This window comes from Aspergillus oryzae, chromosome 1, assembly GCF_000184455.2.
Source record: "Aspergillus oryzae RIB40 DNA, chromosome 1".
NCBI lineage: Eukaryota > Fungi > Ascomycota > Eurotiomycetes > Eurotiales > Aspergillaceae > Aspergillus > Aspergillus oryzae.
The window spans coordinates 2,914,705-2,940,694 of NC_036435.1; the positions used below are offsets into that span (position 1 = coordinate 2,914,705).

The 25,990-nt window shown below is 49.4% G+C and overlaps 12 protein-coding genes across 12 annotated transcripts; 4 read left to right on the forward strand and 8 right to left on the reverse strand.

The window, feature by feature from the left end:
- Positions 1-1,190: 1,190 nt before the first annotated feature.
- On the forward strand, positions 1,191-2,750 carry AO090005001312 (CAIB/BAIF family enzyme; the record flags this gene model as incomplete). Its single annotated transcript, XM_023238134.1, has 1 exon — positions 1,191-2,750. The coding sequence occupies one exon, from the start codon at positions 1,191-1,193 to the stop codon at positions 2,748-2,750; it is 1,560 nt and encodes a 519-aa protein (XP_023089308.1).
- A 740-nt stretch (positions 2,751-3,490) lies between these two features.
- Positions 3,491-4,650, reverse strand: AO090005001311 (glycoside hydrolase family 16 protein; the record flags this gene model as incomplete). Its single annotated transcript, XM_001818193.3, has 2 exons — positions 3,491-3,785; positions 3,854-4,650. 2 exons carry the CDS (start codon positions 4,648-4,650, stop codon positions 3,491-3,493), a joined length of 1,092 nt encoding a protein of 363 aa, XP_001818245.1.
- Positions 4,651-7,869: 3,219 nt separating this feature from the next.
- On the reverse strand, positions 7,870-8,514 carry AO090005001309 (uncharacterized protein; the record flags this gene model as incomplete). Its single annotated transcript, XM_023238145.1, has 2 exons — positions 7,870-8,239; positions 8,456-8,514. 2 exons carry the CDS (start codon positions 8,512-8,514, stop codon positions 7,870-7,872), a joined length of 429 nt encoding a protein of 142 aa, XP_023089307.1.
- Positions 8,515-8,692: 178 nt separating this feature from the next.
- Positions 8,693-9,804, reverse strand: AO090005001308 (uncharacterized protein; the record flags this gene model as incomplete). The annotated part of the gene is made up of 3 exons (XM_001818191.3): positions 8,693-9,263; positions 9,318-9,408; positions 9,459-9,804. The coding sequence occupies 3 exons, from the start codon at positions 9,802-9,804 to the stop codon at positions 8,693-8,695; spliced, it is 1,008 nt and encodes a 335-aa protein (XP_001818243.3).
- Positions 9,805-9,884: 80 nt separating this feature from the next.
- On the reverse strand, positions 9,885-10,753 carry AO090005001307 (uncharacterized protein; the record flags this gene model as incomplete). The annotated part of the gene is made up of 5 exons (XM_023238157.1): positions 9,885-9,974; positions 10,024-10,144; positions 10,228-10,349; positions 10,402-10,523; positions 10,582-10,753. The coding sequence occupies 5 exons, from the start codon at positions 10,751-10,753 to the stop codon at positions 9,885-9,887; spliced, it is 627 nt and encodes a 208-aa protein (XP_023089306.1).
- A 494-nt stretch (positions 10,754-11,247) lies between these two features.
- Positions 11,248-12,252, forward strand: AO090005001305 (CSN8/PSMD8/EIF3K family protein; the record flags this gene model as incomplete). The annotated part of the gene is made up of 2 exons (XM_001818189.3): positions 11,248-11,417; positions 11,667-12,252. 2 exons carry the CDS (start codon positions 11,248-11,250, stop codon positions 12,250-12,252), a joined length of 756 nt encoding a protein of 251 aa, XP_001818241.1.
- Positions 12,253-12,820: 568 nt separating this feature from the next.
- AO090005001304 (small subunit rRNA maturation protein TSR4) lies at positions 12,821-14,168 on the reverse strand (the record flags this gene model as incomplete). The annotated part of the gene is made up of 2 exons (XM_001818188.3): positions 12,821-13,978; positions 14,043-14,168. 2 exons carry the CDS (start codon positions 14,166-14,168, stop codon positions 12,821-12,823), a joined length of 1,284 nt encoding a protein of 427 aa, XP_001818240.1.
- Positions 14,169-16,962: 2,794 nt separating this feature from the next.
- AO090005001302 (glycine hydroxymethyltransferase SHM2) lies at positions 16,963-18,554 on the reverse strand (the record flags this gene model as incomplete). The annotated part of the gene is made up of 4 exons (XM_001818187.3): positions 16,963-17,923; positions 17,986-18,350; positions 18,407-18,457; positions 18,519-18,554. 4 exons carry the CDS (start codon positions 18,552-18,554, stop codon positions 16,963-16,965), a joined length of 1,413 nt encoding a protein of 470 aa, XP_001818239.1.
- A 1,200-nt stretch (positions 18,555-19,754) lies between these two features.
- Positions 19,755-20,417, reverse strand: AO090005001301 (RNA polymerase II mediator complex middle subunit MED9; the record flags this gene model as incomplete). Its single annotated transcript, XM_001818186.3, has 1 exon — positions 19,755-20,417. The coding sequence occupies one exon, from the start codon at positions 20,415-20,417 to the stop codon at positions 19,755-19,757; it is 663 nt and encodes a 220-aa protein (XP_001818238.1).
- Positions 20,418-20,840: 423 nt separating this feature from the next.
- On the forward strand, positions 20,841-22,605 carry AO090005001300 (2,3-bisphosphoglycerate-independent phosphoglycerate mutase; the record flags this gene model as incomplete). The annotated part of the gene is made up of 4 exons (XM_001818185.3): positions 20,841-20,871; positions 20,935-21,672; positions 21,729-22,311; positions 22,395-22,605. 4 exons carry the CDS (start codon positions 20,841-20,843, stop codon positions 22,603-22,605), a joined length of 1,563 nt encoding a protein of 520 aa, XP_001818237.1.
- A 640-nt stretch (positions 22,606-23,245) lies between these two features.
- AO090005001299 (tubulin-binding prefolding complex subunit YKE2) lies at positions 23,246-23,843 on the reverse strand (the record flags this gene model as incomplete). The annotated part of the gene is made up of 4 exons (XM_001818184.3): positions 23,246-23,305; positions 23,361-23,421; positions 23,497-23,692; positions 23,783-23,843. 4 exons carry the CDS (start codon positions 23,841-23,843, stop codon positions 23,246-23,248), a joined length of 378 nt encoding a protein of 125 aa, XP_001818236.1.
- Positions 23,844-24,301: 458 nt separating this feature from the next.
- Positions 24,302-25,791, forward strand: AO090005001298 (AAA family ATPase VPS4; the record flags this gene model as incomplete). Its single annotated transcript, XM_023238188.1, has 4 exons — positions 24,302-24,645; positions 24,670-25,002; positions 25,061-25,511; positions 25,570-25,791. 4 exons carry the CDS (start codon positions 24,302-24,304, stop codon positions 25,789-25,791), a joined length of 1,350 nt encoding a protein of 449 aa, XP_023089305.1.
- Between the last annotated feature and the right edge of the window lie 199 nt (positions 25,792-25,990).

Here is a 25,990-nt window from a genome sequence, read left to right on the forward strand (position 1 = left end):
CGAAGGATTGGTGACAGCTAACTAAATGTATCACTCCGAGCTTCCCATGTGAGCACTGCCGGTATACGACTCTGTTAAGCCAGGACAACTGATTGAAAGGCAATTGGTGTCTATCAGGGCGAACAGGTAAGATCTCGGAAACCAAGGGCGGACATATGGGATCATGCTAAGCATTGGGAAGAATGTCTTAGAATTCTTTTTATGAATCAACCATGGACAGCTGAGCCACTCATAGGATGCGGGCTCTTCTCAGCATTACCGTTTGACAAGGTATGTAGAGCCCCGGCAGATGATGGTTTTGCTTACTTTGTCTGCTCTATGTGTTTTATGTGGCGCCGAAGAGAAGCACCACAGCACAGAATTGGGCTGATCCAAAGTATATTGTCTTCAAGAAAAGGGGCGTCTTCTGTTGTACAATTGTTGAAGCATTACTTCTCCTGGGTAACCGGATATGTTTCACCCCGGTTCCTGCCAGAAGGATGTTTGCTATCTCGGTCATATATGTACCTGCATTTTATAGCTGTCTTTTGCAGCAATTATAAATTATGTTGACCGCATTACACGTGGCGTTGTCATTGAGGATCAGGTGTGTTTCACCGTTGAATCCATCATCATCCTCACAGGAAATAGTCGGCTTGATACATGACGAGCGGAACGAAGATACTCCGCGATCTTTCTTCTCTATACGGAGTCTTTCGCCCATTGGACGCAAGATGATTTCCCCGCTAGTCATGCGACAAGATACTGCGTGATTCCAGCGAGACGACTTAGAAATTGTTTATTCTGTGCGCATATTGATAAGCCAGCGGCATATCTTTTAGCACAGTACACTGTGTTTGGTGAACGAGACAAAGTATTCATTAGTTGTTTCCTGCTCGATGTACCTACAGACAAGCAGTAGAATTCGGAGACCGTGCTCGGCGGAGATAGAAAATAGCCGAATGGTGATAGCGTCGAAATGGTATATTATTCGACCACCGCTCGGTCACATTCGCACAATGCCGAGGTGAGCACCAGGCAGAAATTGAGTCACGGAGTTGTGCCGTTCTTCCGAACAAGACCACGTATAAATATAATGGATGGGTCAAAGTATCACGAGTGATTAGTATTGACAAAGCATGTGACTGGCCCTTCAGGCAACGTGACTTATAATACGAACATTTTCCCAGCTCTGACAATACTCGATTATAATGAATCGAGTACTCAATTCATCCAGGCACGTGACTAGAATATCTGCGAAATTGAGTATTATGACAACCAACAACACCCTCGGTGGTACTTCGGCCAATTACTCGATTGAATCTGCCACCATTGATCGGACCACCTTCACGTCGAAAGATACGGTGGAGTACGTATGGAAAGGCCTGGGTCTTCCTGAGGAGACTCTTCGATCTCTTCACATAGATGGGAATGAGCTAGGTCTTCCCTCATCGTTCAAGATAGCAGATCTTGCTCAAGCAACAATTAGTCTTTCCGCATTGCTTGCAGCTCAAATTCATGCCCTTCGCAATTCCATACCAACTCCGATGGTAACAGTCCCTCGGCGGCATGCCGTGATCGAATTCAAGTCGGAGAGGCTTTATTCGTTTCCTGGTCAGTCTTTACCCGATACATGGGGTCCTCTGAGTGGACTGCACAAATCCTTGGACGGATATGTGCGAGTGCACGATTCCTTTACCAACCATCACAACGGTGCGACGGCTCTTGTAGGATGCTCACCGGATGTCGATCGCGCTGAGTTTGCTTCCAAAATCGCGTCGTGGCGCTCGGTGGACCTAGAATCTGCTGCATTTGAGGCTGGTGTAGTGATCTCTGCCCTTCGCAGCTACTCAGAATGGGACGCCCTCCCGCAGGCGCGCGCAATTGCCGACTTTCCTATTCTCCTCCGGAAGATCGGGGATGCCCCTGCTGGCCTTCCGCAGGAGATACGTGCAGCAAATGCTGACAAATCTCTCCGAGGCCTTCGTGTGCTGGAGTTCTCTCGGGTGATTGCCGCGCCGTTATCTGGGAGAACATTGGCTGCTCACGGTGCTGACGTTCTCTGGGTGACCAGTCCAAATCTTCCTGACCTTCCGGTCTTGGACCGTGACCTTGGTCGTGGGAAAAGGACAGTGCAGCTTGATTTGCTGACACAGGAGGGTCGTGAGGATCTCACCCGGCTCCTTGAGGACGCTCACGTCGTCATTCAAGGATATAGACCTGGTAGTCTGGCTTCCCGCGGTCTCTCACCCGATGTACTTGCTCGGCGGTTCTCGCATCGCGGTATCATCTGCGCCAATCTCTCTGCCTACGGACCTTCTGGTCCATGGTCAGACAAACGTGGGTTTGACTCACTAGTCCAAACATGCTCTGGCATGAATGTGTCCGAAGCGGAACATTACGGTGCTGGGGAGCCTGCACGACCAATGCCATGCCAAGCTTTAGACCATGCAGCAGGCTACTTCCTTGCGTCAGGTGTCCAAGCTGCTCTGTACAAGCAGGCTACAGAGGGCGGTTCTTGGGAGGTTAATGTTTCCCTGGCTGGGGTAATGAAATATCTGCGATCGCTTGGGCAGTTCACCGGCAGAGACGGTTTCCAGTCACAGGACTATACGTGCACTGCCGATGTACCTTCGGAATATCTGGAGACAAGGCCAACAGGCTTCGGTGAAATGACCGCTGTGCGTCATTCCGCCTCGATACAAGGGGTCGAGGTTGGATGGGATATCATGCCAAAGCCCTTGGGTTCGGATGAGAAGAAGTGGCTATAGGCCGTCGGCTATACATCCAGATCAGCTCATGTACAATACCCCTTTGTCCCCGCTCTTGGTTCATAAAGTAGATCACCTTCCCTTGTGCAACTTTGTATACAAACCAAAGAATATCCTCAGTCCTTGAGTTCAATGCTGTGTACAACTGATGATTGTCATCGTTAATTCGTAAGACGACTCGAGAGTTTTTCGGTCAAGCTTAATCTTTGCAGTCAAAGAACGCCTATCAGCTCTGGATTGGCAAAGATGTGGTTATCCAACAGAAACATATGGGAGAGCATAGGCGGTGAGTTTGAAAGCTTGGCTATAGATGCCATACACCATCTAATGGGAAAAGTAGAGGAGGCTGCGAAATTGGATATACAATGCAGATTGGTATATACAATCAAAGAAAGTGTCCAGTTGTAAACACAATACAAAAAGTTAGTAAATGGTATATATATAGACATAAATTGGAAGAATAGGGAAGAGGATTGTGAGGCAAATCATGAGCCCAATATGCTCTACCAAAACGACGCCAAAACCCCGAGATTGAAAACCAACCCACGCAACTTTGGCCAGCAAAGCCGGCGCGAGATCATTTCGCTCGACCTCTGCTGCGACGTGCAAGGACGCAACATAACAGATCCTTGTGCAGGTGGCGTAGCAGAAGACATCCGAAAAGCATTCTTTGTTTCGTTTTCATCATCAACGCAGGGATAGTGTTGTCGTATCCCTAGGTATCTCTGACGAAGTTTTGGCTAGTTCACAGGTTGATAACCTTTGTTTCCCCATTCGCTTGCTTTCCACGTGGTTTGCAGATTGTTCATCTCATTTCGTTCAGTGTTCCACTTGGCGTCATCAAGGGCGTATTCGAGACGTCCCTTCTTACGCTGCCTGACGAAGTAAAGAGCGGCTCCGGCGATAAGAAGAACTCCGGCAGCTGCGGCACCGCAGTAAACACCGGTCTTAGCGGCAGTCGGTAGGTCTGCCCATTTCTCTGCCAGAGACTTCTCTGGCTCCTTGTTCAGTTCGTCCACGGTGGTGGAGTTACCCCTTATTTCAATGTTAGTACCAGGTAATAGACGCAGCATATAAGTCTCAAATTCAGGGGAAAGACTTACTCGACAACCTTAATGCTTTCCCAGGAACCAGAGTGATCTGTGTAGTTGTACTCTTTTCCAGTGTGGAAGTCATGCACACGCACGTTCTTAACAACCATGGTGTAAGGGCCGGCATTATAATCGACCTCACCTCCAGCCCATTCAATCGTTCCCTGCGCGTTCTTGGGATCACCGGCAGGCCAGATACCAAAACGAATGTTGCTAGGTGTTTGTGGATAGTTCTTGCCATCCAGGGCATCTTCAGGCTTCAGCGTGCGGACCAGATTGCCGTCGATCCACCACTCGAGCTTCTCCTGAGTCCAGTAGGTGGTGTAGTTGTGGAATTCTGTATCAGCGTTCTCCACATAGTGGAAGCCACCACGGTTAAACGAGGTGTCGTTGCCTTTGCCGAAGTAGTTAGATTGGACCTCAGAGGTATTGTAGCCGATCCACTCCCAGTCGATCTCGTCTAGATCGGCTGATTGAAGCACCACACTGCTGACGATACCGCCGCCCTTCGCCATCTTGACGTGGGACTCGACAATACCGAAGAAGATAAAGAAGGTCGACTGCATCGTTGGCGAATCTAATTTCTTTTTGATGGAGAATTCCGCGCCGGTATCTTTCCAGTCCACTTGGCCGTTCGTAACCGACCAAATCTTGTCGTCCATGGTCTCATTGAAGACCCAAGAGTGATTAGTACCCAGAGCCGGCGCTGCAGGACAGGTTTCATTGAGAGGGTTACAGTCGGTCCATGTCTGAGCGGTCACCGAACAGACGAAGGCCATCAACAGGGCCAGTACATTGAAGAGCGACATGGTGGAAAGGTACAGTTAGACTTGGAAACCCCTCCCGTTCCTCGAAATGATTGTGGATGATGTATAAAACAGAGTGGAACACGCAAAAGCTAAAACCCCGGATTCAAGTCGACGAGTTGTTTCGGCTCAGATAAGGAGGGAAAGGGTGGTCGGTAATGCGACGAACAATCGGTTCTGAGATAAAAGAGTGACAATATCCGAAATAAGGACTGGATGTGCGATCACGTCGCACGAGGAATTGATGTCCACCCGGGAGAAGGAATGGAAAGAGAACGACGAACGGTGGGAATAGGAGGGGAACGACAGGAGAGGGTTGGAAGAACAATCATGGCGGCGATTTCCATTGCTTTAATTAAACCGGGTAATTATTATTAGCGTCCTTTTTCTTTGCCATCTTTTCTATGGTTGGCACTGGCCAAGCTGTGTTCTGTATCCATTTTTTTTCTTTTTCTCCTTCCATCTGCAGCAATACCACTAATTTGGTGGTTCCAATTGTTAAGGGGTAAGTTTGAGCAGTCCAAAACTGGGAATCTATCGGTCTTGGATGCGCACACTAATGCCGAGGGTGGCTAGTTCAACTGGTCGGCTAGCCTGATGTGGTAAGTAGCTTAGGGTCCCTGTCCCTCAAACTAACCGCATCTGAACTAGCTGTGCGCCGGCCCTTAAAAGGTCAAACAAATCTGGGGCTATCACCGCCAATCACACAATTTCTGCAGGGGTCCTGATAAGGCCCTTGAAACTTGATCTGGAAAACCCACGGAAACGCATTATGAAGTGCTACGATTGGTACCAGTAGAGGACCCCTTACCAAGGGGATCTTTCTGTCATATACGTGATACGTGGGGGAACTCGGGATGAATACGTCTCGATCATAACAAGTTGGGGTACGGTTACAAAAGCAGATCAGATCATCCATTTTAATTTTTTTTTTCTGGAGTACAATAAACCGGGTGCCACAGTTGCCCGAAATACCCTTCCGAGTTCAAACCCCCTGAACCACAGCAAATGAAAATGCAAGAGGTGGAATCCGGTAAGTGAAACTAGCTTCGGTGTTGCCAACAAAGGCTCCATCCATCTTGGCCTCACAAATTGAATAGCAATGCCATGCCATAGGCACCTTTGTTATAATTCTCCAGCGGTGAGTGGCTCCGGTGGCAATGCCCCGGCAAAGATTTTAAGTCCTCGGGCCATTTTATAATTAGAAGAGAGTGTACTAGCACTTCGACGAAAATTCTAATTAAGGACCTACACACCGGGCGTTGTTCGAGTGTACATGTATTGTACTTGCATACATACAGTCTACATACTCCGTACAACACGGAGTACGGAGTACTGTACATGCATATGAAACAATTTGCGACGACATCAACAATGTTATTATATATGTAAGGTTTTCATGAACATCCCTTGCATTGCGCTTGATAAGAAGAAGAAATATCCTTGGGTCATACAATATTCGCACGATGTTCCACCGCGTCCCATGTGTGGTTCAGACTGACACGTGAAGTCTGTTCATAAGAAAAGTTCGTGTAGTGGTTGCTTTCATCTCCGTTATCCCCATACCGACCTGACAGGTACATAGTAGTAGGCAGATCTTATGTTGGTAATTTCCTGAATCGTGACGTCGTACCGTTCGTTCAATACGTTTAATGACGGCCATAGCACCTGACATCCAAGCCAAACCCAGAAAGGCATTTCAGGGCATTGACTTGTTTCCATAAATATATTTATATATCCCACGTGCTCCATTTCATTTCAGCTGAGGTAGACCTTCGCTGGTCTCCTCACACTCGGTTTCTCCACATACTCATAGTATGTTGGACTTCGTCGACGTCGATGCCGGTGGCGAGTCTCGGTTCCTCCACCACCATAGCTGCTATAACCATAATCGGGCTCTCCGCCGCCCTGGGCTCCGGGCAATGAGCACATTCTCCAGAGCCACAGAAGCAATAGCGTGCCTGCGATCGACCCAATGACGATTCCAGCAATACCCCCACCCGAGATGCTATCCGGACAGTTATCAGACGAGGTTTGACGGGCCTGGAGTATATTCAAGGTTGGAGCCTAAGTAAGAAGGTTAGCATGGACTAATATTATTGGCATTGAATAATCAGAGGCTGGGTTATCCACGGTTCCTGGATTCGGGCCGACATGGAGGGTTCCATGGGCTCCATTCGCAACTTACCATGATGGTGGACCGATAACAATTTTACTCTTAACAATTATGGAGTCTGAAGGGCCTGGCAGCAGCAATAGCCATCGAGCGGAAATACCTAAGTTATATGAACTTTCCACATAGAATCTTCGACGTGCGGATTTTTCACCCACTGACGTCAATCAAACGTCTTACGGAGTCACAGATCCCGCGACGATCTCCATCGTCCAAAGCAAGGCCATGAACTTTTGGATCCGTGAATCCCCTCCAATAAGAAGACACAATGGGCCGTCTTAGCTCTTTTTTATCTTTCGTTCACATGCAGTAGGCATGCCATCCGTGCGATGGCGCTCCTGTTTCCATGTGCCGTTTGATGCAAATCGGAGTAGGATTGGACCCGCATCTCTTGATTACACCCCGGAAGGTTCTACTATTACAGTAGTAGATTGCCCCACGTCCTGATTATAATATCCCTCGGTTACTTTCTCCTTGTCGTTTGGCAGCCTTGTGGGCACAATGGACATTGTCCCCGATGCTGCCGAAATATCAAATGTTGGATAGTCGCGGGAGTGACGCAATCTCGGCAAACAAGGCTCGCGAATCCTTCGAGACGATCGCCGAATTCTGACCACTGACTGATTGACTTCGTGTGGGCTTAAGCTTATTGTTAATCACTACGTCAATCGGGTGTTCCCTCAATTGATGACAAGCCGTCCGATCTCCAATCGTACGGTGCTCGCTCACTGAAAAGCTGTATAGCAGAATACGCGAACAAACCGAAGCTAGTATCAATAAATTACCCAAGGCCTGCATATATAGGACAGGTATGTTATGGAATCCTAGAAATCAATCAATTATAAAGGGAGCCATCAGCCGATGGTTATCAAATTGTCAATACGAAATCCATACGGAATTAGGGCGATCCGACCACCCCACCGTACTATTAGTAGTCTCCCCTCATATATTTCTCGTTAGATTACCTTGTGCCTTAGCCTATTAGCACCGGCATTCTCCTTATAGGTACTATATCTCAATTCAGCACGCGGGGAAATCTCTTCGCTTTTTCACATCGTGGTGTGTCCCGGCGAAGGAGGTACGCTGCCGGTCTCCCAAGCCTTCATTTCAGGGCCAAGTTCGAACTCAATGCTACCACCTTGTTCCATGAGATCTTGGTGCTCAAACCAATTCTTCTGCCAGGGCTGGCCATTTATCCTCACGCTTTGCACATAGTACCCCCGATCTAGTCCTGTCGCGGTGATCCGCAGGGTCTGATTTCCATTAATGGTCATATTGAGGTCGGGGAACCATGGAGATGAAATCAAGTAAACGGGCTGCGTGACAACTGGGTAGATCCCAAGCATCTGCCATAGAAGCCATGAGTTCATTGCTCCGGCATCACTGTTTCCTGGGACACCGTATGGGGCATCTTTGAAACTAACACACAAGTTCGAGTTAGCACCGCATGCCTGGAGTAAATTATCTTTCGGTCTCCTTCTTACAATTGATATCCGAGACTGCGGGACCTCTGCACACTCTTGGCTTGTTTGTTGATATAGTTATAAAGGTAGGGTGTAGCGAAATCAGGCTCATTCCTTTGCCGGAAAGGTTAACTAAGCTCAGCTTCTTCTCGGTGCTACAACCTTAACATACCCAATGTTGATAAGTGTTGTGATACCGGCACCATTGGGACCCAAATCTTGAACAGACATGTTCGGTTTAAACTACTCATGGTGTAAGCGCCAGTCAAGCGTGCCTTCGGGTCTCTTACCATAAGGTCCAGGCGGGACTCGAAGGTGTCGGTGCCGCCCATAAGTTCAATCAGTGTCTCCATGTCATGCGGTATGACAAAGGAATATTCTGAAGCAATCCGGTCTTAGCGATCATCCTTTAGACCAGGCACAATAACAGCAACTCACCCCATGGTGTACCCTCATAAGTATAGGACTTCCACTCGCACTCATCGCAGTATAACGGATCGTATCCACTACTGTTGAAGGTACCATTGGAAAATTTCGGTGCCACAAACCCTGTGAAATTTAAGCTCTGCACGTCTGGATTCCAAATCTTCTGCCACCCTGCAGACCGATTGAGGTACTTCTCCCGATCACTGGGCATCTCGCCCGCTGCAACCTGACTGACCGCGAAGTCATTGAGGCTATACTCAACAGTCCTGGAGATACAGCGTGTGTTCCGGTCTTGCGAGACATATCCCAGCTCAATCCAGTCTCCTAGGGCTCCGCGACCTTCCTTCGTGCTTGCGGAGAAGTCTGTGGGATCATAGGTATTGTAGGGAATAACTTCAGCATCTGTTTTCATTGCTGCATAGCCATCCGTCCAGTTGATTGCGCCACGAAGGCCTTTTACGTATGCATCAGCTAACATGTTGTCAGCATCCGAGCCTCCCTGAACCAGTCCATTCCAGTTTCCGGAGCGTCCATCTGGTAGGAAGCCTTGGTGTCTGTGAATAGTAGTTAGGCTCAAGTTCAGTCTCTTCATGTAATAGAACTCGTACCTCCAAATATCAATAAGGCCGCGGATCATTGACTCGTAGTAAGAAGGCTGAAATATGTGATAGAAGCTAATTGTACACCGGAAGATGTCCCCTAGGCAAAAGTCAGCATAGAAAGAGAACCTAAGTAGGAAATACACATACAAAGAGTGTAAAAATCATCCCAAAAGGGCTCCTCTGAATGCCAAAGTGGGTTCTCTCCTGTTCTATCAGATGGCATCAAGTGAATAAAGTAGAGGGAGCTGTATAGTAGCCGCACGTGTGTCTGGTTGGTGGTACTATCAAGGGGCACCCTTATTTTACTAAAGACGTCTCGGTTCCATTCTTCTACTGCCGACTTCACCGTGTCGTTGAGATCCCATGAGGGTATTTCGGATTGAATATAAGAACGAGCTTTCTCAGTGGATATGAATGAGATGCCGACCCTTGAGCGGATTTGTGACTCTTCCACATCATCCCAGCTAAAAAGTGCTCCTACTCGGTCATTCATAGGTCCTGAGCTTGCCGTATCTGGCTTGTTACCATAGATTGGATAGCTCACTCCCCCATTCGAAAAGGTCTGGTACTGTCTTATTGGATCGGTGTTTCTACCTGTAAATGTAGTGGCCGATCCCGGGGTTTCAGAAAACTCTCCGTAGAAGAAGACAGTGAAAGGGGCACCTATCGCTTAGTTCAGCATAGATTCGAGGGCGACATTTAGACAACCGACCATTATTCCAACCACCAATATAGGTCCCATATCCACTATATTCTCGGCCATCTTCATGGACTTGAACTTCTCCGCCGATATAGTATTGGCCATTCGGGTCACTTGGTGATCCAGGAAGGTACTATAAGGCAGTAAGATTACACACTAGAAATGAATCATTATGGAAAAGGAGGTCGTACGTGCGACACATCAACTAAGACATACTTTTCGCCTTTTGGAAAAGAGTACTGCATTATTCCGGCGTGGCGAGATGCTGATAATTCCACTTGAACGCCATTTTGTAATTGGGTTTTGAAATAACCCACACTCGCGGTATCTTGACCGACCTACTCGTCTGTAAACTTATGAGTTATTGATATGAGTAGAGCATAACCGTACCCTCGGCTGGCTATATGTGAGATTATCAAGTATATTCACTGGAGGAGCCACGTCGGTGAGAGGCATCTGTGGGATAATCCCATATTTTGGGGCGCCTCCAGTCCCGCTCTCGTGCATCATGCCTGCATAAAAGTTAGGTGTTTGCGAGCGAATACGCGAGTCCACGCTAGGGGCACATACTAATGGCAGTAACATTCCCATCAGGAGTCCAGCCACCGTTAAGCACTGCAATCGACCAATTTGCAGCTGTCGTATCAATCCCAACCTTGGTTACGCCAAATGGCCGAGCACCACCAACAAAAATGTCACCACCTCCGTAGCCTTTCCCGGCCATGGGGCCTTCAGAGCCCATAAGAGGATTTACATATTGAGAATAATCAACGGATTGAGCTGTTGCTGCCGTCATCAACCCCAGCAACAAGGGGGCGAGTGGCTGGGTAGGGCAAGATATAAGAAGTCGCATGGTGCACGTTCACTTGATGGCTTTCCACCATCCAAAGAGATAAAAGGACTCGCGGCTGAGATCATTCTCCAAAGGTTGCTGGACAGGTATTTATAACGTGTCTAGCGGGGTTTACCTATAATGCGGAGTAACAAGCAATATGGTTGGATATACTTCGATCTACATACCAATCGGAGAAATATGCCGTTCTGGGGCTCCGACCCTCCGAGTGCCCGCACATCGACATCGACACAATCGAAAAATCCCACCAAAAAAGCCATCCCGCAGTCCTATTAGTACCACGCGCTTCGCTGTCGCCCGTTCCGTTAAGGTCCACACTGAAATTCCCATCCGGGGTAACTTCTTTCTAAACGATCTTTTCAAGGAATCCAAAAATCGTCAAAATGGGTGTCGCTTTCGACAAGTGTGAGACTCGGCCGGCCAACATCGATGCCATCCTCAGCGGTCTGGACAGATACAACCCCGAGACGACCACCATCTTCCAGGATTACGTTGTACAACAATGCGAAGACAGGACATTCGACTGCTATGCCAACTTGGCATTGCTTAAGCTGTGAGTGCATGCGCTTGATCGTTTACGCAATTATTCCCAGAGCTTCGACTCTGCATATGCAATATCACATGGGCTTCAATGATGGAGAGATATTTTATTATTATCACGTTTCCTATTAACTGACACCTCAAATTGAGGGATGTCGAGGATTACATACTTCTGATAAAGCCCTCAAAATCATCAAATGTCGCTGAATGAGTTTACTAAACTTTCTCATCGTTCTCGCTAACCTAAACGCCTCCTGGGCAGCTACCAATTCAACCCCCACCTTCTCCAGGCTGAGACTGTCACCAACATCCTTGCTAAGGCGCTTACCGTTTTCCCATCCCCTGCTTTCTCTCTTTGCCTCTCCCTGCTCCCCGCCCACACTCAGCCCTTCCCCTCCAACACCGAGGCCCAGGCCGCATCCCAGACCTCCGACTTCGTTGAATCTGTTCAGAAGCTTGCGCGCCTTTCCACGCTTCTTGAGTCTGCCCAGTACGCTCAGTTCTGGTCCACCCTGAACTCCGACGATCTCTACGCCGATCTGACCGCCGATGTCGCCGGCTTCGAGGAGCTCGTCCGCATCCGCATCGCTGTTGAGGTTGGCAAGGCATTCCGTGAGATCAACGCCGAGGTTCTCGAGCAATGGCTCGACCTGAGGAGCCGCGAAGCTCTTGAGAAGTTCGTCGCCGAGGTCTGCAGCTGGGAGGTCGACAAGTCCGGCCCCAACGGCACCGTTGTCAAGGTCCCCACCAACAAGGAGAACGAGGTTCGCAGCGAAGTCAAGAGCGAGCGCGTCGGTGTCGAGATGTTCGGCCGTGTTATCAGACGGGGATTTGAGCAGGCCGCCTGAGCGGACTCTACTCTCATCGAAAATCCCACCGTGTCTCTTTCCTTTTCTTGCTAATATTATGCCTAGAAGATCCAACCCTGTATACGGATCTTCGCTTCGCGTCTTTCCTTGATTGAAAAGACTCGTAAAAGGATTATGTCCGCTTCAGACCCACGAAACGAGCTCGGAGCCCAAGATGATGATGACGGGGATAGACCTGCATGAGGAGGGTTGGGAAGTCAGGACCGGCGCATTTGGCGTTACGTGTTTGCTTGACATCACTTATGTTTCTCATCATCATGATGTTGTCTATGTGAAAAACAACTTTTCTTTCTCTCCCATATTTACTTCATTATATTCGAGAAGATATCCTATAGAACAAAGATGACTGAGGATTTCTCAGTAACTGGGGCCTTTTTTGTTTACTAAAGTAGGAGATCATGTGTCTAACTGTAGAACTGAGTGAACCACGCTCCGTAATCCACCCCATCTTGATAGAATACACGAGAAGATATAAATTGTGCAACTTGAGTCAATTTTGTCTATGCGGTCATAAGCATTATAGAACATCAGTCATGAGCCTGTCCGTTTATTTCGATTCTTCCCACTGCACTCCCGCCCACTCCTCACGCCAACCGACTACCCCAATTTTCTCCGGGCCACAGTCCTTGCTGCAGACACCAAGAATGATGGTTCCCCATTCCATGCCATCGTCCTTGGGGCCCAGTCCAACCCCCTCACGGCCATCCTCCAGCATGCTGATGGCGTGAGGCACGAGCTGCAGCTCGAAAACACGCTGGCTACCACAGTATTCACAGCGTGGCATGCGGCTCGGACCTCCAGTAGTAGTCACCTTAGCGCCCAAGGGAGGGTTCTTGGGGTCGTAAAGAAGTTTTCCGACGGCATCGGTGTGCGAATAGAGAATGGGAGAGCCACGGAATTCATATCGCAAAATCTGCTCAGGGTTATGTCCGAGACGGGTCGAAAATTTCATGAAGACTTTGTCCAGTTCAGACTCCAGGGCATCCTTGAGGTCCGCGCCCGGACCACCATTAGCATCGTCTTCGGTGTTATCGATGACAACATTATCGGGAATTTTCGGGGTAGGGGGACGAGAAAGGGTCTCGTACTCCGCATCTAAATAGTATCGTTTGTACGGTGAGGGGAAGTCGGACTGCGGAGGCCAAGGTGCAGCGGGGCCGGCGGCCTCGGGTGTCTTAATAGTCGGGGGCGGGGAGGAAACTCGAACTTTGTCTGCAAAGGATTCGGAAAGGGAATTTCCGGACGGGTTCGATGGGGCAGCTGGTTTGGCCGGTTGGGGGGCTGCGAGAGGGGCAGCAAACGGGTTGCTGGCTTGTGCGGAGGACGAACTGGTCGAGAAAGGGTTCTGGTTCGCAGAAACGCTCCCAGTGAGAGAGGTCGCCCCGAAAAGACTGGCTCCAAGATCCGGCTTGGGAGCCTCAGTCTGCTTCTTTTCCTCTTCTTTCTCCTTTTCTGGCTCTTGCTTTTCCTCCTTCTTGGGCGCTGGCTGGCTCTTCAACTTCCGTGTAGCGCGCAAGGCTCTGATACTGCCGGGCTTGCGGTTGCAGGGTTTTCTGGGGCAGCCGAAGATATACAGTCGTCGCTCATTATCCGGGAAGTGTTCGGGGAGGTCACCGTGCAATTCGAGTAGGAGGACCATAGGACTGTTGCAAACTTTGCAATTGGCGAACTCGCCTGGCGGCGGGGTAGAATCGTCCAGCCATGTCTGAAATCGAGAAGATCAGCATTTGTTTGCTCGCATATCCATTGGGAATAAAAAGGCTGCATACTGGCCAGCCTCCAAGGTGACTGATTGAATCATCTAACAGTTCTTCCGAAGCGTATCCCAAAAGCACACTGGTCTCCGTGAGGTCCTCATCTTCAAACCCCGACGAGTCGCTGTCATAAGGATCCATTGTTGCGAGGTTGATGTGGTGGCGAGACGATTATGGAGAAACCTGGTCTAGAATAATTGACTATATTGATTCATAAGTAGTCGACAATAAGTGTGCACAGAAGGTCAACAGATAAAAGCAATCGGCCCCTCATCAGTCCAGCAGAGAAAAAAAAAAAGACCGTAGAAAAAGATTAGGCCGATAAGCGATACGGGGTTCACGATACACTAGTCCGGTTGTGGATTAGTGTCGATATCAACCCCCATACCGCTCTGTGATTCGTCACCTGCTCTGTGCCTTGTTGTCTGACGTCTCATCATCCTCCATCTCTCTGGTCTGTAATTGCCATCTTTCTTCTTATCCTTAGATCATAATCTTAACCTCAGCTCATCAGAAGAACAGTGTAGGGTGTCTATTGAGTATTGAATTGTGCAGTTGTGCACGTGTCTAAGAGCTTGGATGCGGTGCCGCTAATACACAGTCGTCACTGTTCAGTGCCTTTGATTTGCTCATGGGTGTCTTTGTTAAACCTTCATTCTGGCTCTTAGCCATACACTATGTCATAGCACTATGTTTTATATCATTCAGTGATGCCAAGGAGCATTCATTCACTCAAGCCTCCGATACTGTCCCCAAGCGGGTGGCGATAATCGGTGAGTACTTAAGCTCTAGCTAACTTTTGTATATCAGAAGCTAATGAAGCTCACAGGAGCTGGAGCAGGAGGTGCCTCTACTGCATACTCTCTACGTAAATATGCAGATGCATCCCCAATTCTAGTCAACATCACCGTCTTCGAGCGCAATTCGTACGTGGGCGGTCGATCAACAACAGTAAATGTTCTAGAGCATCCGGCATATCCTGTGGAGCTAGGTGCTTCGATCTTCGTCAAGGTCAACTACAACCTCATGAACGCATCTAAAGAGCTCGGTCTGTTTGTCGATAGCGCTGATGCAACCCGTCCTAAGCAAGCCGATGATAGTATCGGTGTCTGGGATGGGAAGCAATTTGTCTCCGTGCTGCAGAATAACAGTTGGTGGAACATTCCTAAGCTGCTCTGGCGCTACGGCTGGGCACCCATTCGGACCCAGAGCTTGATGAAAAGCACAGTCAACAAATTCTTGAAGCTCTATGAAGAACCTATGTTTCCTTTTAGGTCCCTAACTGCCGCTGCCGCCGCAGTGGGCTTGCTAGACTCGACTTCAACTCCCGGTGATGTTTTTCTTAAGGAGAATAAGATATCTCCTGACTTCTCTCGGGATATCATACAAGCTAGTACACGAGTCAACTACGGGCAGAACCTGGGTCTCATACATGGCCTTGAGACCATGGTGTGCATGGCCACAGAAGGAGCAGTGTCTATCAAGGGTGGAAATTGGCAAATCTTCCATGGAATGCTGAAGGCCGCGCAAGCCGATGTTCGACTCAACCATACAGTGACCTCCATTCAACGTAATGCCGATAACACATTAACTCTAACTTACAAGGCCAACAACTCCAAGGAGCAGAAGCTCGTGTTTGACGAAGTAGTGATTGCTGGTCCTTTGCAGTATTCCGAGCTCTCAATCACTCCTCCGGCGGAAAAACAGCCAGATGAGGTTCCTTTCGTAACACTCCATGTGACCCTATTCTCTTCACCACATAAGCTCTCACCTAAATTCTTCAACATCCATGAGGCCAATGCCCAGACCCCCGAAACTATTCTCACCACCGTCCCCAGCGGCCTGGATCTAGGCTCCGAAAAGGCAGGAGTGGGTCCAGCCGGTTTCTGGAGCATCAGCACCCTCCGAACAGTGGATCATCCCCCGGTATCCCCAGACGAGAAACCGTCGAAGCACTACGTCTATAAGGTCTTCTCACCCGAGCGGCTATCAGCTGACTTCGTGACAAGCATCTTGGGTCTGGAGAGCCCTTCCGATCCTGTAAAGAACAACAATTTGACTATTAGCGATCTCTCCAAGCAGGATATCAGCTGGCATCACGAGAAGATCTGGAATCCTTACCCGTTCCTCTACCCACGTGTCACATTCGAAGAGACACTCTTGTCCACTAATATCTGGTACACTGGTGGGATCGAGAGCTTCATCTCTACGATGGAAACAAGCGCGCTGATGGGTAAGAATGTCGCCACGTTGCTGTTCCAGTCGTGGCAAGAACAGAAAGAGGGAACTGTAGAGGATGACCCGGTCGTGGGCTCCGGGGAACGGGTTGAGTTGTAGATGGAGATAAAATATCGACGAGCGTTGTACCGGGCCTAATAGTGTTTTTCTGTGTTTTACTGCGCCCATTATTCGGGTTTTACTAAACATCTGTGGCATCAATTGCACGTTGAAAGATGACATGACTGGTTTGTGCATACAATGCTGAGCATCCAGAGATGAATCAAACTTTACATCGCGATAAAGCCCCAACGTAAAAGTACTAGTGATGGTGACTGGTTGTCCTTGAAACCTCTATTAAACTCATGAGCACCTTCATTACTTGCATTACAGTTCTAGGATATATCTGAATATGACTTCGTGAAAAAATTTCATTAATGTATATTTAATACTGTTCGTGAATGGCAAGCATATCCATTTGAGAGCTGGAAATCCAGCCCGATAATGTAGACATGAACTTTTGTCCTGTTGAAGAGGTGTTGAAAAGCCATCCAATGCTATTTTGTTCGTTCACATACTCATATCCCGTGACCCGCGTAAGGTTGAAAAAGCAGACCGATATAAACCCCTAGTAACGCACACCCAATCCTTTTTAGACGCAAAGATGTTGAACTCGCAAGATTAAACAAATGAAACACAGAAAATTTTGGTATCACATTTAAACGGGGAGAGGGAAGGTGGAAGCCCAGGCGGCAATCTCCTTGCGCAGCTCCAGGATGTCCGAGACGGTCTCGGAGGCAACCTTGGCCTTGAAGTCCTTGAGCTTGTTGGCCTCCTTGGGGAGCGCACCCTGAACATCCTTGCAGATCTTGATGGCCTTGTCGATGTAGTGAGCGATGCGCTTGAAGTCCTCCTCACCCATACCACGGGTGGTCATGGCAGGAGCACCGATACGGATACCACAGGGGGTAAGGGCAGACTTGTCACCAGGGATGGAGTTCTTGTTGCAAGCAATGTTGATCTGCTCCAGGACAGCCTCAACACGAGCACCGTCCAACTTCTGAGCACGGAGGTCGACCAGGACCATGTGGCTGTCAGTGCCGTCAGAGACGAGCTTGTGGCCCAGCTGCTTGAACTCGTTCTCCAGAGCCTTGGCGTTGTTCAGGACCTGCTGCTGGTACTGCTTGAACTCGGGAGTGTCAACCTGCTTGAGAGCAACAGCAAGGGCAGTGATGGTGTGGTTGTGGGGACCACCCTGGTGACCAGGGAAAACGGAGAAGTTGATAGGACCCTCAAGGTCGTAAAGAATCTCCTTTCCGGTCTTGTCAGTGCTGCGCACACCCTTGCGGAAGAAGATCATGGCACCACGGGGGCCACGAAGAGACTTGTGGGTGGTGGTAGTGACAACATCGGCGTACTCGAAGGGAGAAGGAATGACACCGGCGGCGATCAATCCGGAGATATGGGCCATATCAACAATGAGGTAAGCGCCGACCTTGTCAGCGATCTTGCGCATGCGCTCATAGTCGATCAAGCGGCAGTAGGCGGAGGTACCGGCAACCAGACACTTGGGGCGGTAGAGCTCAGCGTTGGCCTCCAGGGCATCGTAATCAATGATACCAGTCTCAAGGTTGACACGGTAGGGGAAGGTCTCGAAGTAAGTAGAGACAGCAGAGATCCTGAGCGGTTTAGAGTTAGTAACGGAGAAGACGAAACCACCGCTAGACAATGTGAAACCTACTTTCTGGCGGGGGTCTGATAACCGTGGGACAGATGGCCTCCGTGGGGAAGATCCAGACCCATCAGACGGTCATGGGGGCGCATAAGAGCCTGGTAGACCTGCAAGTTGGCAGGGCTGCCACTCAGGCACTGAACGTTGACGCCCCACTTGGCAGGGTCGAGGTTGAAGGCCTTCAGGGCACGGGCCTGGCATGTGAGCTCGATGGCATCGATGTGCTGATTACCACCGTAGTAACGGGCACCGGGGTAACCCTCGGAGTACTTGTTGGACATGGGAGAACCAAGGGCGTCGAAAACGGCGTGAGAAGTGAAGTTCTCCGAAGCGATCAGGACTATGGATTCACGCTGACGCTGAATCTCTTTTTCCTGCGAACTGTTAGACTAGTTCAACACCCATCTTGATTGTATAAGATCAAACTTACCATGATCTGAGCAATTTCGGGATCAGACTCAACGAGAGTCTTCTCCATTTGCTACATTGCCTCGTGAGTCAGTGACTGTGGCACGAAAAATTTCAGCTGCATCAATACTCACGTCCCGGTGGGCCTGCGACAGAGCGTAGGTGGCCATTGTGGAAGATGATGCTAGTATAGCAAAAAATACTAGGTAAAAAGATGGGTAGAAAGAGAATTGGAGTGTGAAAGGAAGAGAAGAAGAAGAAGAAGAAAGAGAAGCAGAAGAGAGAAAATGGAGACCAGGTCGTAGTAGGTGGGGTGTTGGGTGCCTCAGGAAGAATGTCCCGCCTTTTTAGCATTTTATCATATCCAATAAAAAGAGACTCCGATCAGGGATCTTACGGAGTTCTTTTTCGTACTACGTCGGCCTCCGGGAACGACATCGGAGCTCATTTCTCCCCTCACCGGGAAACTGATTCGCCCGGAGACGGGACCGTGAGGGGCCTCTAACCAACTTGGATTAGTGTCCATTCCCTTGGGGAAAAAGTAAAAAGTAAAAAAAAAAAAAGAAAAACTTAACGGAGAGCTATGAGTCACATGATGATAGCGTTTCTATACTCCATCCGGAACGGAGACCAAGTCTTCTTGTTTGGAGAAGTTTACGAATATTGCGCAGTTGGAGATCGGGCTTGTTCTTCTCCTCGTTTTCTAAATTACTAATAATAATAGCGCTTAAATTAGAATGAAAAAAACAAAAGAAGGACGAAATAAAAAGTCGATTGTGTGTATCATTAGGTGGCATACATATCGTTCCCCTACATGGGACGAGGACCGTGGGAGTCACCGAGGGGTGAGCACGACACACTACCACCCCTCCCCGACAAGACCAACGCATGCCAGACACAACCCTCCAAGATATACTATCAATATGGCGGAACTCGCCATCATGTCGCTGTAATTCTTCGTTCTCTGATGTCCTTCATTTGCCACTCTAAGAAGGATGAACCAGGCCTCTTATTTGAATTCCTTAAAGTTATCGGGGCCAGGCAGCTGTAACAAGGTCTTCCATGTAGCAGCGCCATTAGGGTTCATGGCAGATAGCGTCCATCAATTGCCCCCAAGGTATCTAGCACGCTTTACTATCCCTTGCTTAGCCAGATCTTAGCAAACCGATGTGTTTGTCTACAATCCAGAATGGTACTGGGAGCCATCGTCAGGACTCGCAAGTTGTAATCCAAGTTGTGCTTCCATGATGAATCCAATGTTCCCTCTCACTGATCGCAAATTAAAGGCAATCTGTGTGTTCAAATCTGTTACCGTTACGATAGGAATACCCGCCGTGGAACAGACATTCGTATCGTGGTGGAGCCTCCAGTCAAGCTGCTCCCATCTCCGTTTTCTCTGTTTTCGCAGGGTCGGCTCTTCTCCCAAAATCTGAGATGACCGATTTCAGTCTAGAGATTCTGTGCTCAAGTTCTTTGATCTCCTTCTCCTGTTCCACAACTGAGCGGTGCACATCAGGCAGGCTCTCCACCACAGCTTGTGCTTTCTGTATACGAATCTTGATGGAGCTGGCCTCGGTAGGAAGGTCTTTGATGTCTAACGGTGGAGGCGCGTTTGAACTCAACGCAGCTATTTCGGCCGCAGCGGAGGCGCTACCTGGTGCCGCGGAAGAAACGGTGGGCATTACGCCATGGCCGTCATTATTTTGATTCCCAGCAGTCGGTTGCTGTTGTTGTGGGTGAGGCTGAGACTGTACTGCGGCGGTGGACGTGGCACCGGTGGGAGCTGTAGCTGCAGCTGGATCTTCGGCAGCTCGTGTGTCGTTTGATACGCCTTCAGTATTCGCCTGTGGTGAGAGCAGCCGGAGAAGCAGACCATGCAATGGTGGGATTATATCGAACGTTTGTGGAGGAGGGAAGGGGACTGGTTGCGGCACTGTTGATGGTGCAGCCGTTGTATCCCTAACGATGGGCGTCTGGGGAGCCGACGATAATTTTGGCAGTGGAGTAAGCGCCGCTGGGGATCGAGAAGCCATTGCGGGGACAGGTAATGGCTTTGCGACGAACGAAGACGAAGGTAATTATGATCAGGGTAATTGTTTAGGGAAGAGTCGGAACGGGTAAAGCAGAGCGGACGAGAACAACCGGTCGCCGCCCGTGACTTTTGACTAAAGAGAAGTGACGTCGCACCAGCAGACCAGTTGACTGACACTCACCCTAAAAGCGTCACCGGCGGAACACCCCTCCCCCTCCATTTCAATCACCCGATACTACTGCTTCTCACCGGTCAACCTATATTTTCCTCTTTTCTTCTCCTCCCTCCTTTTCTCCACCACCTCCTTCTTTTACTCTCACTTTTATTTAACCTCCTCCCTTTGGTCAGTGATTCTCCTTCTCCCCAATTCCCCCCCAAAATTAGTTAAACCTTGTCCGGGAATTGACTATCTCGCAGTTTCATTATGGCCAAGGTTGACCAAAAAGTTGTTCTTGGTAAGTCTTTGCGCTGCAGTGCCATCCGGCTTTCCAAACCAAATCGCTAACACGGTCTACCAGTCGTCATCGACGGCTGGGGTGTTGCCGGCCCCGACTCCCGCAAGGATGGTGATGCTATCCTCGCTGCGGAGACTCCCTTCATGTCCGGTTTTGCCGAGGCCGATTCCAAGACCGCCCAGGGCTACTCCGAGCTCGATGCCTCGTCGCTTGCTGTCGGATTACCGGAAGGTCTCATGGGTAACAGTGAAGTCGGCCATCTGAACATTGGTGCGGGACGTGTGGTCTGGCAAGACAGTGTTCGTATCGACCAAACCCTCAAGAAGGGCGAGTTGAACAAGGTAGACAACGTCGTTGCATCCTTCAAGCGTGCCAAGGAAGGCAATGGCCGTCTTCATCTCCTGGGCCTGGTCTCCGACGGTGGTGTCCACTCCAACATCACCCACCTTATCGGCCTGTTGAAGGTTGCCAAGGAGATGGAGATTCCCAAGGTTTTCATCCACTTCTTCGGCGATGGACGTGACACCGAACCCAAGAGCGCTACCAAGTACATGCAGCAGCTTCTCGATCAGACCAAGGAAATCGGCATTGGTGAAATCGCCACTGTTGTTGGACGCTACTGGGCCATGGACCGCGACAAGCGCTGGGACCGTGTCGAAATTGCCATGAAGGGCATTGTCTCGGGAGAGGGCGAGGAGTCGTCCGATCCTGTTAAGACCATCAACGAGCGCTACGAGAAGGATGAGACCGACGAGTTCCTGAAGCCCATCATCGTCGGTGGCGAGGAGAGACGGGTCAAGGGTATGATGGACTATTCAACGCTTCGCAGTGTGCTGATGGCTGATGAAATTTGACAGACGATGACACCCTTTTCTTCTTCAACTACCGCTCTGACCGTGTTCGCGAAATCACCCAACTGCTCGGTGACTACGACCGCAGCCCTAAGCCCGACTTCCCTTACCCGAAGAACATCCACATTACCACTATGACCCAGTATAAGACCGACTACACATTCCCTGTTGCTTTCCCCCCTCAGCACATGGGTAACGTGCTCGCTGAATGGCTCAGCAAGAAGGATGTTCAGCAATGTCACGTTGCCGAGACTGAGAAGTACGCTCACGTCACTTTCTTCTTTAACGGTGGTATTGAGAAGCAGTTCGCTGGCGAGGTCCGCGACATGATCCCATCCCCAAAGGTTGCGACCTACGACCTGGACCCCAAGATGAGCGCTGAGGCCGTCGGTCAGAAGATGGCCGACCGCATTGCTGAGGGCAAGTTCGAGTTCGTCATGAACAACTTCGCTCCTCCTGACATGGTTGGCCACACTGGTAAGTACGAAGCTGCCATTCAGGGTGTTGCTGCTACCGACAAGGCCATCGGTGTCATCTATGAAGCCTGCAAGAAGCAAGGCTATGTGCTCTTCATCACTGCGGATCATGGGTAAGCGTTCACCATCCTTATAGATCATACGTGGGGCGAAATTCTTTGGCTGATCGCTTTTTTTTTTCTTTTTTTTTTTCCAGAAACGCCGAGGAAATGCTTACCGAGAAGGGTACCCCCAAGACTTCTCACACTACCAACAAGGTTCCCTTCATCATGGCCAATGCCCCTGAGGGCTGGAGCCTCAAGAAGGAGGGCGGCGTGCTTGGAGATGTCGCACCAACCGTTCTCGCTGCCATGGGCATCGAGCAGCCTGAGGAGATGTCTGGACAGAATCTCCTGGTTAAGGCATAAACATATTTTAATATATAGATCGTCCTAACGCATCATCTAGAGACGATTTGAGCGGGTTATGAATACATGAAAGTTATGGAGTTCAAATGATTGACAGTTTGATGTAGCATAAATAGAATTTAGAGGCTGTGGAAATAAATTCATGTTATCCTCTTAAAGCGCATAAGGGTCGTAAAGCAGCAATCCATTGCGTTATGCGGCGCAAAGGCTCCCTAGAATCTACATTGACCGGGCAATAATGAAAGGTCTGACAGCAGAGCAGTACAGCTACTGCAAAGCATCCAACCGTATATGTGGGTGGTAGAGAATATCGTATTATGACAATTGCGTCATCGCCAACTCAAAACAGTCATTGAACAATTTCACAATACGTCCATCTTGCGATCTGGCAAATTATCAATCAACTGAGTTTGCAGAATCCTGGCCCCAGTTAGTAGCCGTTCCTAACCGGTGTAGCATCATCCTGGTCAATGTCCACGGCCATGGTGCGCGAGGTGACCTGTTAACCCCAAAACCTGCAAATGGGGCCACGCTCAAGCACACCAACTCCCCCTCCCGAATGTGCCGGCTTGTTTCTGCGCTTTGAACTGAAAGCGCTGAAGACTCCATTTTGTGAAACGGGTCAAGTATGTGTTCATGCTCAAGCGGAGGCGGATGCAGCTGCCGCTTGCTGTTGCATTTGGCTCTGATATTGAAGAATCTGTGAACAAGGATCAGAAATAGCCCTAGTCGGTATCTTCATAGATACCCCTCACCTCTGCTCGCATCTTGTCGCTCTTGTCTTGGTTTTCCTTGATTTGTCCCTCAATCCGTTTACTACTCACTCTGTCAGTACAGCCTGAACTGGTGCCTTCCCAGAGTAGATCTCAAGATCGTAATTCTTCAACGCACATCTCCTTCTCAATAAACTCAAGACGTCCATTGACAGCCATCAGAGCTTCGTTCTTATCTTGCTTCAACAGGACCGGCCCGATGAGCTTGTAGATATTCGAATCGTCATCCAATGAGTTAAACTCCTTCTGGACTCCTTGATTTTCCTGTTGCTGCGACTCGAGCTTCTGGCGAGCTTCGACTAAACTATCCAATTCTAAGGATTATTGCCGTGTCAGTATCGGGCGCATAGTGGTCGCAGTGGTACCGTAGTGGGGGAGTTCCGGTCAAGGGTTCCCTGACATACCAGTCTGTAATTTTTGGAACTCGTCTGAGAGTGCCTGCATCTGCTTCTGTGCGTCCGCCATGGTTATTACTGTGAGAAGATTATACAAAGGAGTATATGCTATTCGACAATTGTGGTAGTGGCCGATAAGTTGGTGGGTTTAATTAATGGTTTCCATGGCGGGGACATCAGGCAAAATAAAGAGCGGAAACGGCAGAAAGTGCAGGACGGTAAACATCACTGAAGGCCGCCTTTTGCCATTTCTCCCCTCCAATCATCCCGCCAAGAACTCGGTCGATTGATACCTACTTGTACTCCTCTTGGTCCATTCTCTGGAGTCGAATGGGTCCGGCTTTTGTCTAGTCTTTATCTGTCCTGTTTCGCACCCTACCACCATCCGTTTCCCGCATTCCAACACATTCAGGCATCACCGATTTCATTCCCCGCCTTCGACCTCCTCCCTCTCTCCACACACCGAGACGATCCCCCTACGGGCTCCATTAGCAAACCCGGAGTACGCACGAACAACCCCGAACAATCATGAGTAACACGGACTTCCTGGGGCGGGCGATTGACGCCGTCAAGAAGGCCATCGAGCTCGACAATTCGGGCGAGTATGAGAAGGCTTATCAGGGCTACTACTCCGCACTGGAGCTATTCATGCTCGCCCTGAAGTGGGAGAAGAATCCCAAGTCCAAGGAAATGATTCGCGCGAAAACGGGCGAATATCTAGATCGCGCAGAGAAACTCAAGACCCACCTTGAAGCAACGGAAAGTCGAAAAAAGCCAAGTGCGGTAGGCGCCAACGGCAAGGTGGCGCAAGGCAGTGGGAAGGGCGAGTACGTATCCCAGTCGTCTCAATCCTGTTTCTATATCGGTGTTGGGTGCTGACATATGCGTGGTTTCAGTAAGAACGAAGACGATAACGAAGACGCTGATTCGAAGAAGCTACGCAGCGCCCTTGCTGGGGCGATCTTGTCGGATAAGCCGAACGTGAAGTGGGAGGATGTAGCAGGTCTCGAGAGCGCTAAGGAGGCATTGAAGGAAGCGGTTATATTACCTATTAAGTTCCCTCATCTGTTTACGGGGAAACGACAGCCATGGAAGGGTATCTTGCTCTATGGGCCTCCCGGTACCGGAAAGTCATATCTTGCCAAAGCCGTGGCGACGGAAGCAAACAGTACATTCTTCAGTGTCAGTAGCAGTGATCTAGTATCCAAGTGGATGGGTGAGAGTGAAAGGTACGGTTTCTAGGCGGACTCAGCGCATGTGTTTCGGGCACTTTCTAACTCATAACAGGCTCGTGAAGCAGCTCTTCAATATGGCCCGAGAGAACAAGCCCGCAATTATCTTCATCGATGAAGTGGATGCTCTCTGTGGTCCTCGTGGAGAGGGAGAATCAGAGGCATCTCGCCGTATCAAGACGGAGTTGCTGGTCCAGATGGATGGTGTAGGAAAGGATTCGAGAGGTGTTCTAATCCTGGGCGCAACGAATATCCCATGGCAACTAGATGCGGCTATTCGTCGCAGATTCCAGCGCAGAGTCCACATCAGCCTTCCCGACATCAATGCACGAGTGAAAATGTTCATGCTAGCTGTCGGACAGACACCGTGTGAGATGACACAAGCCGATTACAGAACACTTGCGGAGATGAGCGAGGGCTACTCCGGCAGCGATATTAGCATTGCCGTTCAGGATGCACTCATGCAACCGATCCGTAAAATCCAAACGGCCACGCATTACAAGAAGGTAAGACCACATTAATCTATCACTAAGTTGAACTGAATGATGGCTAACTCGTCACTAGGTTTTGGTTGAAGGACAGGAGAAAGTAACACCATGCTCTCCAGGAGATGCAGGTGCAATGGAGATGACATGGACGAGCGTGGAAGCAGATCAGCTGCTGGAGCCCCCGCTCGTTCTGAAAGACTTTATTAAAGCAGTTCGCAACTCTAGACCCACCGTCAGTCAAGAAGACCTCCAGAGGAACTCGGAGTGGACCAAGGAATTTGGCAGCGAAGGCGCTTAGGCCAAATAACAAACCCTTGCCCTCTATCCCTGAAACCATATACCGCTGTGCTGGTTCTTTTTTGCATACTATTCCTCCTCATTATCTCTCTTGGATTGAGCGAATGAGAGATACTCCACGTTTATACATTCTCACTTCATCCTCTCTCAAGCGGCTACCGTGCAGGTTCCTATACACGTCCCTCTTATATTCATCCTTC